Source organism: Plectropomus leopardus, chromosome 10 (assembly GCF_026936395.1).
Source record: "Plectropomus leopardus strain MGB_pleo_1.0 chromosome 10, ASM2693639v1, whole genome shotgun sequence".
In the NCBI taxonomy this organism is placed as follows: domain Eukaryota; kingdom Metazoa; phylum Chordata; class Actinopteri; order Perciformes; family Serranidae; genus Plectropomus; species Plectropomus leopardus.
In genome coordinates this window covers 9086766-9101359 of record NC_142185.1, presented here as the reverse complement: position 1 = coordinate 9101359, position 14594 = coordinate 9086766, and the positions used below count along the sequence as shown (strand labels likewise).

Genomic DNA, 14594 nt, shown 5'->3' with positions numbered 1-14594 from the left:
GCAATAAAGAATAGAATTAACGTGGGAATCAGTAACCAGTCATGAATGCATGTATGGGTGTATGGAAATGTCTGTAGCAAACCAAAAACAGCAGCTGTGCCAGTGAGTACAGAGAGGTCAACTGCCAAAAGGAGAAAAAGGAGGGAGGCATTTATAGGTGGAGCATATCGGGCCCAGGTGTAGCTCATCCCGCTGACGACCCTCCATTCAGCACCTGCAACACACAATCAGAAAGCAGGATGCAGGGTTCCCTAGTGGAATGGAGGAGACGTCACACACCAGTGGCTTGTGACTTCACTTGGACTTGAGCCTTTTGACTTGAGCTATTTGAGAAGAGAAAGTTGTAGACATTTTACCAATATGAGATGAGTCAAATACAACAATACACACAAAATGTATTCATTCTGTTGTAGTATTGGGTGATAGTGTTGTATGCCGTGAAAATGAAATGTCAGCACTACTCTTTTTCTGATTGAGTTTTTTGACAAACTTGTTTCAACCAATAAATAACATTTTAAAAAGCATTGATGAGTTTTGTAAATTCAGCATTTTAATACTCCTATTAAGTTTCATTACATTTGTGCATTACGTCTTGTAAGAACTTGAAACTCAATGTTAAGGACTTGGGACATGACTATACACTTGAGTGCAAGGACTTGAGACTTACTTGGGAAGTGCAAAAAAAGTGACCCAGTGCCGCCTTTTTTTATTTTTTATTTTTTAGCTTTGTCTGCATAATACGTGTGATAGTGTGCACACAAGATACTCAACTGTGGTTTCATCATGTAGGTCCCCTATGAACAAAACTAGATTCAAGATTCAAGATTCAAGATTCAAAGTGTTTATTGTCATATGCACAGTATGGAAACATGTTTCCCTGTACAATGAAATTCTTACTTTGCTGTCCACAGAATGCCTAACGTTTAGCACATATAAAGAAATATGAAATAGAAATTTAAAAATTTACAATAGAAGAAATTTAGAAATTTACAATAGAAGTAGAAAGAACAGTGCAAATAAAACAGTACAGTGCAAATTCGAACAGTGCAATTGTGCATGTGCAAACGGAATAGTAAACTGTCATGTACAGTTATGAGGTCGTGTGTGGGAGGTAGTTGCTGTGTGAGCTCCTGTCAGCAGTTTAGGAGTCTGATTGCAGCGGGAAAGAAAGAGTTCTTTAGTCTAGTGGTCCTGCATTTCACACTTCTGTACCTCCGGCCTGAGGGTAGAAGTGTGAACAGACCGTGCTGGGGGTGGGTGGGGTCCTTTAGGATGGAGGCAGCTCTGCTGTGGACTCTGCGGTGGTAGATGCTATCACTAACTCATTAAATATATTATATAGTCTCTTAGGAAACGTACATTTTCACTGCATTTTTGTTGTAACAACACATTCCAAGGTCATCTGAGGTGAGCAAGTAAGGATGCGGTTATTATTCGACATGTGCGAGTCCAGAGTCTTCCTGACGGTATCAGACAGCTGCAATAAAACACTGTAACTTGCACCCCTTGGATGTGATAGCCATCTTAATTGTTTAACAGTGCAATAAGAAAACATCAGAATTGCTTTAAAGAGCTCAACTATCAGCAGATAATATCAGTCAATCCTTTTGGAGCCACCATGAAGTATCTATGGGTTGCTTCTCTGTGTGTTTACTGTCTGTGTGGCTGCTGGAGCCGTGAGGTGAATGGACAGGAGGACTTCACACTTGTTGCAGGGCCTCTGACGAAGCAGCTGGGGAGAAGCTCAGACACTGTTGTAAATGATGCATATGACTGCAGTCATCCCTTTCCTCCAGGCTCCAGACAGTATTTCGAGTACCTCCAGAGTCGAGGGGTGACTCACTTTAAAGTGCCACTGTCATGGGCTCAGCTCCTTCCAACAGGTGTCCCCAGCCAGCCCCAGCAGGCTGTGGTTACCTGTTACCAGACGCTGCTGAAACAACTGTTGGAGGTGGGCCTTCATCCTCTGGTCGTCCTTCATGGATCAGCAGTGCCAGACACTCTGAGAGCTAGGTACGGAGGTTGGGAGAGCCAGGAGCTGGTGGAGATGTTTCAGCAGTATGCAAAGTTTGCCTTCCAGGAGTTTGGAGCAATGGCTCAATCGTGGGTGACACTGAGCGACTTGGATGTTATTTGGCATGACGGGCAGCCTGCAGGAGCCCCCCTGCAAAATATACTCCAGCTCAACAAGAATATTTACCAGTTCTACCATCAGCAGTTTCCTGACAAAGGTAAATAAGACTGCTAGGGAGGGAGGAGTGGATTTATGACACTATTGACTGTTTGAGTTTGTGCTTGTAAGGGTCATTTGTTACAATGTTTTAATGGTTAAAACAAGAACAAGAATTATGACTTGTCATCTTTAACATTTTACGATATGATGTCTGTGTTACTATGTTGATTGATATATAATCTTTCGAATGTGTCTTGAGAAATAAATTGTAAAAATATTACTTTATGACCACCTGATAGTCTTTTTCTCTATCTGAAACCCTTCACCCCCTTTTTTATAGCACCGATTACATGTGTAGATTATCAGGCCTATATCGATAATCAATACAAGTGAGATCAATAAAATAATCTAAATATGCATGTGACATGCACACAGATATGACCAGTGAGCACTTTTTCACAGCAGACATTTTGACATGTCATAGTTAGAAAAGCATGATACTGATAACATTCAGTATGGCTATGTTCTACAGCAGTTTAATTCATGCTTTGTCAAAATATCTTAAAGGTCATACAGAAATAAAGTATAATATTCATAATGATGCTTTCGTTGGTGTCAAATACGTGGGAAAAAAAAGAGTTGTTGTGTTGGCATAATTTTAGTATGAACCTTTTATATCTACATATGCAGTGGGTCCTCTTCCAGCATGTCCACCATGTTGTTCTATAGCAGCCCAGAACACACAAACCAAACACTGGCTCTAGACTGGGCTATTCATGTTTTTGTATTCTTGCGTTTTTCGTGATTCAAAAGACAGTGGAGCACAGCCATTGCGACCAAAAAAACCTTGTGCAAATTGAATTATTAGTAGCATCTGAAATATTCAAGGGTAAATGACGTGCATATTGACCCTAAAAGATGGGATAAGTCAGATTACAAGATCAACATATGTCCATTACGACAGTTTCCTACATGCTTGGCACGCTGGAGAAGTTGACTGCAATCTGCAACCTCGTTGATAAATGCCATAACATCCTAAACACAACATCTTTTAGTCTGCCACATATTCCTCAGTTGGTGGAAATGAAATATTTGTGTAGACAAATGTTCCTTAGGCTTCTTTTTGTTAACAACACCTCTATGCTTCCATTCATAGGGAGACGCCTGTCACTTGGGTTGAGAGCTAGTGATGTTGCAGTTATTCCCCAGATCAAAGGTTCAACTACAGTAAGTTACATTTTTCTGTTCTTTTGTATGTATGTGTTTTTAAAACTTCTTTATCTTTGTTTGTATAGCCTAATTAAGTCCAGTCCATCTTGCTGTTAGTCTTCAAATAAGGAAAGGAAGTCTTCAATAACTGGAAAAAAACAAATAAAGAGAGTGTCATTTTCATCATATTGAAGTTTTACCATCATTTTTTAATATGACAAAGTTTATGTAGAAGTTTTCCTCGCCCTACTGCACTGTGATTGGTTAGTATAAAGCCTAAACATGGCCTCTTTGTCCTTACCCTAACTGCTTCTTTCCTTGATGCATTGATGTGATAAGTATTAGCCAATCACAGCACAATAGGACAGGACTGGGCAAAGCACTCTTAGGAAAAAAAAGATGCATGGTTAGGGCAAATGGATGTGTCAGAAATACCGGACTTTGACCCAGGAGACTGCTGTTTGTGTCAAGGTTATGTATTTTAAGCCATGTACATTTGTACATAAAGTCATGTTACATACTTAACATAATGTCATGTGCTGGTCACATCATGTACTTAATGTCTCATCACATCACTTCATCATGTGATGTTAAATATGTACATGATATCATGACATCCAACCCTGGTTTTTTTCCTAAACCTGCACAAGTTAGGAAAAACTCTAATTTAGGAAAAACTCACAACACATTTTACAAAAAGGTATGTGTGTGTGTGTGTGTGTTTGTGTGTATGAGTGTATGTGTGTGTGTGAAGTACTTGTAGATTACTGTGTGAATTGGTCTTTCTGTGTGGGATATGCATGTTTAATGGGTTTTTTTATGTCGTCCTATCTTATCTAAAGGCAGTTAAATCAGCTTCTTTTAAAACACGATTACTCACCTGTATGATAGGTGAGTCATGGTTTCCCTGCTTAAGCTTTACTGCCTGCTATTAGCTGGTGAAACAACCTATTGGGATATTCTCCGGTCCTAATGACCACAAATAAAGACAAAACTAATTTTAAGGATAATGACAGTTGCAATGCTATGGTGTAGAGTAACATACAAAATATTGTCAGATGAGTTAGATTTTTTATGATCAAAATGAAACATCTATTATGTAATGGTTTAGGAATGTAAGCCCGATGGTAATAAAAATTAAACATCTGATTTTTCATTGAAAGACATGGTTGGGGTAACATGCTCTTATCTCCTGTTTTGAACAGATGGACTTTTTGTCAGTACATGTTGAATATGACTGTGCCTCCACATCAAACTTTGCAAAGGAGCTGAGCAGCTTGCAGGTAAAGTAAATGTCTAATATTTTTCTTTTCAAGTTGCATTTAATATTTGTATTGCTATTACACTGCAGCTAAATGCATATTGTGTTATGTCGCAGATGTCCAGTGGGGACTTGCCTATCCTGATATATGATGTTACTGTTCATGGTTGTCCCTACAGTCAATACCAGCTTCTTGGGAATTTCCTACAAGGTACATGTCATTAATAGCCATGGTGTTGGTCAATCCACCACTACTGTTCAGACCGAAATATCTTGACAATTATGTTTAGATTGACATGAAATTTTGTAGAAAAATCCACAGTGTCCTAAAGATGAAGCCTACCAAGAATGATAACCCTCCGACTTTTTCTGTAGTAAAACTTATGAGGTTCACATTTTAGGTTTTGAGCAAAATACCTCAGCAACACTGAAAAGATTGGCATGATATTGAAAAAGATAATCATAGTGTCTTGCACTCATTACAGCCTTAATGGACAACGAAGACCAGAATATTGTAGGATGTGACATTATGGATATGTTGGGTAAACTGGAAATGGAGGATGCCCTGGTCAGGTAATGGTTTATCTTGATGAAATGAATCAGTTTACATTGTAAAACATTAATGTAAAAAAAATCTGCTGACAAAGTTTGCTTCATGTATGTTTACATTGTTTTATGTCGTCTTTTCTAACAGTCGTAGTATTTCAGACGAAAACGGAATTACAACATTTAGAAACAATTATCAGAATGTGTGGGACGAGTTTGGGGCCCAGACTACAGCAGAACGAGATCTTTTCCTCAATGAATCTTTCCCCTCCGACTTCCAGTGGGCCACTTCCAGCGAGTCCTTTAAGGTTGAAGGTGGCTGGGTAGAAGATGGAAAGGGAGAGACCATTTGGGACCGCTTTGGTCATGACGGCCTCGCCTTTGAGAATCAGACAGCTGATCTAGCTTGTGACAGTTACCACAAGGTGGATTATGATGTCTACCTCCTGCGAGGTCTTCATGTCAACACCTTCCAGTTTTCCATCTCCTGGGCCCGTATTTTCCCCTCAGGCCATCAGAGCAGTTATTCACAGACAGGGGCTCTCTATTATGACAAGCTGATCAATGCTCTCATTGAGTCTGGCATTCAACCTGTTGTCACTCTCTACCACTGGGATCTGCCCCAGATGCTCCAGGACTATGGTGGATGGACCAATGCTTCCATTGTTGAGGCCTTCAGGGACTATGCAGGCTTCTGCTTCTTCAGGTTTGGAGACAGGGTCAAGACCTGGAACACATTCAGTAGCCCCTGGGTGGTGAGCCATGCTGGGTATGGCACTGGTGAGCATCCCCCTGGAGTTAAAGACTATGTGGTTGCCTCCTATCAGGTGAGAGCAATGCTATTACTATATGATAATACAGTGTGATACACAGCCATCCTTATACGTCTGTTTCATTATTTCCCTCACCTTTGCAGGCCACTCACAATATACTCAAGTCCCATGCTGAGGCCTGGCATCTCTACAATGATAATTACAGGAAGACACAAGGAGGGAAAGTGGGCATTGCGTTGAACTCTGACTGGGCTGAGCCCTTGAACCCCTCCAGACCTGAAGACATAGCAGCTGCAGATCGCTACCTGCAATTCATGTTGGGCTGGTTTGCACATCCCATATTTGTTGATGGAGATTATCCTGCAACACTCAAGACTCAGATAGAACAGAAAAGAAATGAGTGTCCCCTCTCTGAGCCTGCAAGACTTCCAGTTTTCAGTCCTGAAGAGAGCCAGAGGATACTTGGAACAGCTGACTTTTTGGGATTGAACCACTATACCTCTCGGTTGGTCAATGACACTGTTGGTGGCTGCACCCCTGGTCCTGAGGGGGTGGGTGACTTCCAGGCACATGTGGACCCGTCATGGTCCTCAACAGCTTCTGACTGGATCTATTCAACACCTTGGGGACTTAGAAGGCTTCTAAACTACATTTCCAAAGAATACTCGAATGTTGCAAAGGTGCCTATCCACATAAGTGGAAATGGTATGCCTACTAAGTACGGTGGGGACACTCTCAATGACATCAGTAGAATAAAATACATGAAGAGTTACATCAATGAGGCTCTGAAAGGTTAGTTTCAAGAATATCTCTCATAGGAAACCACCTTTCACACAGGGTTAATGTAAACATGTACCTATAAACCTATAAATAATTTCAACTTTAATGTGCTGTTGTGTGTGTCCATTTTGTAGCAATTTTCTTAGATGGAGTGGATGTGCAGCGATTCACAGTGCAGTCACTCACAGATGGATTTGAGGGAAGACAAGGCTACAGCCAGAGATTTGGTCTTCACCATGTCAACTTTGAAGATGCAGACAGACCAAGAACTCCAAAGCAATCTGCATATTTCTACTCTCAGCTTATCAAGCAAAATGGATTTGGTTCACCCAAAGAGCATGTTTTTAAAGGGGCAGAGATTCAACTTACCCACCGTCCAACTGCTTTATCACCCTCAGAGGTTCCATCTAAATCAAAGGTTGTCTGGGAGAAATTCTCACACCAGTCCAGGTTCCAGAGAAAAGTGTACCACTATGGCACTTTCCCACAAGGCTTCAGTTGGGGAGTATCATCTTCAGCTTACCAGATTGAGGGTGGCTGGAAAGCTGATGGGAAGGGGCCCAGTGTCTGGGATACATTCACCCATAAACCTGGCAATATTCCTGCTTATGCCAATGGAGATGTAGCCTGTGACAGCTATCACAGACTTGAAGAAGACCTCTACATGCTGCGAGCTCTCAGAGTAAAGTCCTACAGATTCTCTTTGTCCTGGTCCAGGATCTTCCCTGATGGTCGGCGTACCTCCCTGAACCAGAAAGGTGTTGAGTACTACAATAGACTCATTGATGGCCTCTTAGCATATAACATCACTCCAATGGTGACACTTTACCACTGGGATCTTCCTCAAGCTTTGCAAAATCTTGGTGGCTGGGACAATGTAGACATGATTAATATTTTTAATGACTTTTGTGACTTCTGTTTTGCCACCTTTGGAGACAGAGTGAAATTTTGGATGACCATCAACCAGCCTCACACAATTGTATGGTCAGGATATGGACTTGGACAGATCCCACCAAATGTTAAGAATCCAGGAATCGCACCGTACAGAGTTGCACACAACCTTATAAAAGCCCACGCCAAGGTTTATCACACATATGATGATAAGTATCGCAAATCCCAAGGTGGTCTAGTTTCCATTGCCCTTAATGCAGATTGGATTGAACCTAAAGATGTCAACATTGCCCGTGAAGTGGTGGCTGCTGACCGCGCCCTGCAGTTCCAGCTGGGTTGGTTTGCACACCCGATTTTCAAGAATGGTGACTATCCTGATGCAATGAAGTGGCAAGTTGGAAACAAAAGTGAACTCCAAGGTCTTACAGAGTCAAGGCTACCTTCTTTCACTGAAGAAGAAAAGAGCTTCATCAAGGGAACTGCTGATATGTTCTGTGTAAATCATTACACTACGAAGATTGCAAGCCATGCTACATTGAGGCTTAGCCCTCAATCCTATGAATATGACCGAGATGTCTCAGAAGCAGAGGAAGGTGATTCGCCAACTACTGCCATCAGTAACCAGAGAGCTGTAGCATGGGGCTTGAGAAGACTCCTTAACTGGATCAAAGAGGAGTATGGAGACCCAGAGATTTACATTAGTGAGAATGGAGTAGCTACAGACTCAAAGACAACTTGGGATGACTCTGCCAGAGTATTTTACTACAAAACCTATGTTGATGAGGCTCTGAAAGGTAGACCAACATAAATTATATATATATATATATATATATATATATATATATATATATATATATATATATATATATATATATATATATATATATATATATATATATACACATGATTGTTAGGAATGTTTTATTTGTGTGTCTGTGTCTTCATCATTTGTTTGTGTGTGTGTGGTATAACAGCCTATGACCTTGATGGTGTGAAGGTGAAAGGATACATAGCAACATCTCTCATGGATTCCTTTGAGTGGCTCAGTGGGTATAAAGTTGGATTTGGGTTGCACCATGTGGACTTCACTAACCCGAACCGGCCGAGGACACCCAAGTACTCAGCTCATTTCTACTATCAAGTCATAAAAGACAATGGTTTTCCTATAACTGATGATGAGAAGCAACTTTATGGCCACTTTCGCAAAGGTTTTATTTGGAGTACCGCAACGGCATCATACCAGGTAAATGTTTAATCCTGGATCAGGAATTTGTTCAAATATTCCATGATTTTTTTTATTGTTCCTTTTTTTCCTATTTATTTTTTTTTTATTTTTTTTTTTACATTTTCTGCCTCCAGATTGAAGGGGGGTGGAGAGCAGACGGAAAAGGTCTAAGCATCTGGGACAAGTTTGCTCACACTCCCCTCCGAGTATTCAATGATGACAATGGTGACATAGCCTGTGACAGTTATAATAAAGTAGAAGAGGACGTTGCTATACTGAGGCAGCTTAAAGTGACCCATTATCGTTTCTCCATATCCTGGCCGAGGGTGCTTCCTGATGGCACCCTCAAGCACATCAATGAGGCTGGACTCAACTACTACCACAGACTGGTAGATGCATTGCTCGCAGTAAACATCCAACCTCATGTATGTATATTTATATTTATATATTTTTTGCAAGTATCTCAAGAGATTATTTACATAGAAAGTTCGTTAATTCAGTGAACCTTAAGTGTTTTCTTTTGTTGTCAGATCACTCTCTACCACTGGGACCTTCCACAAGCTCTGCAGGATATTGGGGGCTGGGAGAATGAGACCATAGTTGCCAAATTCCGGGATTATGCTGACCTTATTTTTGCCAGTCTTGGCCATAAAGTAAAATTTTGGATCACCATTAATGAGCCATACAATATAGCCAATGTAGGTCATGGCTATGGAGCAGCTGCCCCAGGTATACCTTGATGTACTGCTGTGTTTTTGTAGACTCATCCTTTATCTACACCTTTCTAAACCATCATGATAAAAAGTGTATAGCTAAACAAACTAGTAAACATATCTCTTACTCGTGTGTGTCCAGGGATCAGTTTCCGACCAGGCACTCTGCCCTACATTGTGGGACACAACCTGCTTAAATCTCACGCTGAGGCCTGGCACCTCTACAATGACAAGTATCGGGCCAAACAGAAAGGAATTATTTCCATCACCATCAACTCTGACTGGTCAGAGCCCAGGAATCCTTACAAGCAGGAGGACATTGATGCCGCAAGACGTGTGGTCCAGGTACTTTAAATAACAAAGAAGGAATACCTGTTGTTATTATGTGCTTCTTCTTTTGTATGCCCATTCCTTTCACATTTTAAAATAGTCATGTAGGGCAATAGTTGGAGTTAAGGTCTCTCAAAGCTGCTGTGTATCTCCTTGTGCAGTTCTACATTGGTTGGTTTGCCCATCCTGTATTTAATGGAGATTACAGCAACATGATGAAAACAATCATTCGAGAGCGCAGTTTAGCCGCTGGTCTGCCAAAATCTCGGTATTGTATACACCAACATTAAAACCTGAAAGAGAAATGATGTGTAATTATTTTACATTTATCAGGTACATTTAATTAGTTCAATACAATCTCTCTAGTCTGCCTGAGTTCACTCCCGCGGAAATAAAGAGGATTAAGGGTACCTTCGATTATTTTGGGTTCAACCATTACACTACAGTCCTGGCATTCCCTGTGGAATATGGAAACCTGCAGCACTATGATGCCGATAGGTAAGCAATTACCAATATACCTACAGAAATCAAGGGAGACAAGCAAGCAGTACATAATCACGTGCTAAAAATGCATTACCTTAATTTTACCAATTAAACTAGTTGACTGATTTGATCTTCTCAGGGGTGCAGGGACAATTGCCGATCGTACCTGGCTGGATTCAGGCTCATCCTGGCTGAAGGTCTCACCATTTGGGTTCCGAAGGATATTAAACTTCATTAAGGAGGAGTATGGAAACCCACCCATTATCATCACAGAAAATGGCATATCAGAGCGGGGACCCATTGACCTAAATGATATTCATAGGAGCTACTACTACGAAAAATACATCAACCAGGTGCTAAAAGGTATCAAAACACAATGTTCATTGTATATTGTTAGTTATATTTCAGTGTATTCCTGGCACATAATATAGGAATTTAGTGTGTGTTAGCATTCATAAAGGTGTTCACTTTTTCCTCGCAGCTTACTTGCTAGATGGCGTGGATATCCGTGGTTACACAGCATGGTCTCTGATGGACAACCTAGAGTGGGCCACTGGCTTTTCTGAGAGATTTGGCCTTTTCTACGTCAATCACTCAGACCCTAATCTGCCTCGAGTGGCCAAGACATCTGTAGACGTCTACTCCACCATCATCAAATGCAACGGATTCCCTGACCCCACCCTGGGACCCCACGAGTGCTTGAACTCCAGGCCTTGGCGTAAGCTGATGGAGCCACTTCCTTCACCTTTACATTAAAACATTGTATTTCTTTAATTTGCACACACCTAAGTAGAAAAGAGAAAAAACAAAAAACATGAAGTTGCAGATTTACCAGGTTTATGAGCCAAGTGTTTATGGTTTTGTTTTATAAAGATTTTGTCATTTAGCCACTTGTTAGCAACTGCCTTTTTTAAGACACATAAAATCTTTAAAGTTTACATGTGAAGTATTTACTGACGTGCTTTATGACATAGAACAAACCTGAAAGACGTGTTAACCACAGACCTTATTTCAGGCTGCCAACCAAAAACGCATTCAAAAAACCAAATGACTTTGAGACAAGGGAATTGGAAATGCTAATATGCTAACTAATTTACGGGTTTTCAGACTCATTCCTAGAGCCCTATATTAAACAAGTGTACTAAGTAGTGTGCTTGAGAGGTGTTGCCAAGTGGATTTTGTTATCTTTTGACAGAGCCAGGATAGCTGTTTCTTCATGCTCTCAGTCTTTATGCTCAGCTAAGGCTATCAGTCTGCTAGCCATAGCTTCATAATTAAAGGGCAGATACAAGAGTGGTTTCAATCTCTTCATCTAACTCTTAGCAAGAAAGTGAAGACCTTTTTCTACCCAAACAAATTCTTGAAACAGAAAACAACACTTAGTGATAGCAGATATTTTGGACTTGTGGAATTTTGTAAAGTAGTATTTTTTTTCTGTTTAACATTTAAGATGTCAACCTCAAATGTGGTTTAGACTTAGTTACAGTTTCTGTGAGCAATTTGTTCACAATATATAAAATAACTTGTGTGTCCTTTTCTGCAGCAACAAGTGTGCCGGTCACACCCGTTCCCTCTGATGACACTGTGGACTTCCTGGGGATGAAGCTGTCCACCAGCGATGCTGAAACGGGACTCACCACAACATTTGCTCTGCTGATTATTGCGGTGTTTGGAGCTATTTTTTCATCCTTTTGCTTCTTTAAGGCAAAAAATCATTCAAAGAAAGAACAGAATATTGAAAGCATTAACATGGAAAAAAGATTGTAATATTCTAATAGTTCTAATAGAAGTCCAACATACACTGACCTGTCTGAGCTCCATATGCATATAAACACCATTTTATAAATGGTTTTTATTGTTTATAGGTTGTTTGCACTGCAGGCTGTAAAAAATTTAATTCATTCATGATTGTATAAATGTCTTATTTTCCATTCGTGCAATGTCAAATATGTTACTGCTGTTCTCAAGTCTCAGTTTATGATTGAAAAAATATGCAATCTGCTTACAATCCACATTATTTACTGCTAAAACTGATCCTCTGTAACTTTCATTGCAACCACACTGAAACCCACAAGGTCTGTCCCTCATTTGCAATAGCACTGCTTCCTGTATGAAAAAAAGTAAAACACAAAGAAGTCATTTATGAGGGCAAAATACCACATATTTTCTGGTTACAACGGCATGGGCCCACACTCAAAGCAATGAGATAGCGCTCCACTTTAAAAGAGCCAAATATTAAACTCCATGAAACCACATTACCAACTATTGCTGGACATTCTGGGCCTAATAACTTCCCTAAAACATTTCATGATATGCTTTTAAATTCATCAGTATGAAATCTAATATCACCTCGTCACCATCCATGCATTTCACAGATTGCAACCCAAGTGTTTAGAATTTAGGACAGATGTTTTTTTTAAGATTGTCCTTTAACACTTTTTCCTCTATGAGACTTGCTGTTAGAAACTGCAACTTTAAGTATGACAGATATTATCTGGTCTTGCCTTGTGAAACAAATATGTTGCACCATACACGAAAAACTGGATTGCAGAAGCCGGACGTCTGTTCTGTTTCTCAATTTTCCATGCATGATCTATTATAATGAGTCTGAAAAAAAGTCGATTTTCTGTTAAACGTTAGGGCGCTTCAGCTCTGTGTTTTGCTTAGATGTGGTTTCAGACGTTTTGTCTTAAGCAAGTTACTTGGTCTCCGAAACCCCATTGTTTAGTCTTTAGAAGCTGCTGTTGAAACTGCACCTGTGGTTTAGCATCAGTACTGTAGAGATCAGTTTATGCCACTGGAGGTCACTGTAGGTTTAAGTTCATCCTGCTGCACACTTTTCAGAGATACAGACTTGACACTGCCTGATTTGTGCCGGAAACCCAGACTGTTCAGGTCCTGTCCTTTGACCAGTGGGCTGATGTGACCTTAACCATGAAAGAAATGTAAGATTGTGACATTACATTAAATAAAATACATTTGCTTCAGTTCTTGTTTGATACCAAGAATGTTACTAATTATCTGACGAAGTGGAGCAGCCAATTCATTCACAGGTCACAGATAAGGAAACAAAAAATAATCTAAAAAAAAAGAAAAGAAAAAAGCATTGTATGGCCCACTGGTTCCCAACCTAGGGGCCCTGACCTCCTCAATTGTAAAGTTAAGAAAATTATTCATGATATTTTTTTATCTGACAGGATAAGGGCATGATGAAGACTTAAATACAAGTTATATTACAAAGATTTTACTCGCTGCCTAACAGCCTCCTCTTGCATGAAAAAAAAAATGCAGTAAAACAATTTTAAGAACTAAAAAATAATGGAGACACTGAATTTGTCCAAAAAAAAGGAAGAAAGAAAGCCTATGAAGTATACGGTAATGTTACAAATAAAGCAGTAATGAAGACAGACAATTGTATATAGAAGTCCCAAAAAAATATCAGTAAAACTCCTCTCTGATACAATGTGCAGAAATGTTTTGCTCAAAATTAATCCAAATCTCTCATTTTACACTAACTTCCTACAGTTCCTCTCATTTTCTACCTGTGTAAATTGTACAGTTTATCCGTCTTTCCGAAGTTATTGTTCTGCATTGAACATAATATGAAATATCCATATGGTTGAAAACGAACAATTTCTACTGTAATTTTAGTGCGAAATATGTGACGCTGTGAAAGTTCAGGAGCTTTTCTCTTGGAGCTTTGGAGGTGTGGGTGCAGGAAATGAAATTACATTCAGTATATTCAGTCTTTAATTTCTTGCAGACAGAGGTAAAACAAAACAAAAAGAGGAATGTAATTTTTTAAAAAAAATCGAATTCACTGCCTTCCGGCTAACATAACTACAAATCTCTGTGTCCTCTCAACACACACTGATTCTACCTCCCCTAAGTCCCCTCACTGGGGACATCAGCTGATTTGTTTCAGCTGGGCAGCAATCAGTGTCCTGACTGCCCTGCTTGCTTACTGTGGGTCTTGTAGTCTTTTACTGGATCCCATGATGGTTTGTAGTCCTTTCTGCTAACACTGGGAAGGATGTATCTGACTCGACCTCTCATGACGTCACAACTACCATATTTCACCAACTGATAATATAGTAGTATTAAGTATTATAAAGTAAAATTGATGTTTATTCTCAGAATAACTGCAGCTAGCCTGGTACATTAGTGGCATTCTTAATAGTTACCTCAGCAGTTTGTGTTACAAAGTGGC

The 14594-nt window shown here is 40.0% G+C and overlaps 1 protein-coding gene across 1 annotated transcript; it reads left to right on the top strand.

The window, feature by feature from the left end:
- Positions 1-1613: 1613 nt before the first annotated feature.
- Positions 1614-13371, top strand: LOC121949084 (lactase/phlorizin hydrolase-like). Its single transcript, XM_088083003.1, has 17 exons — positions 1614-2231; positions 3330-3400; positions 4588-4665; positions 4761-4854; positions 5129-5216; positions 5338-6016; positions 6106-6754; positions 6877-8427; positions 8608-8876; positions 8993-9283; positions 9389-9587; positions 9714-9916; positions 10063-10169; positions 10268-10399; positions 10524-10747; positions 10866-11102; positions 11928-13371. Exons 1-17 carry the CDS (start codon positions 1619-1621, stop codon positions 12149-12151), a joined length of 5709 nt encoding a protein of 1902 aa, XP_087939129.1. The 5' UTR covers positions 1614-1618; the 3' UTR covers positions 12152-13371.
- The last annotated feature ends 1223 nt before the right edge of the window (positions 13372-14594 follow it).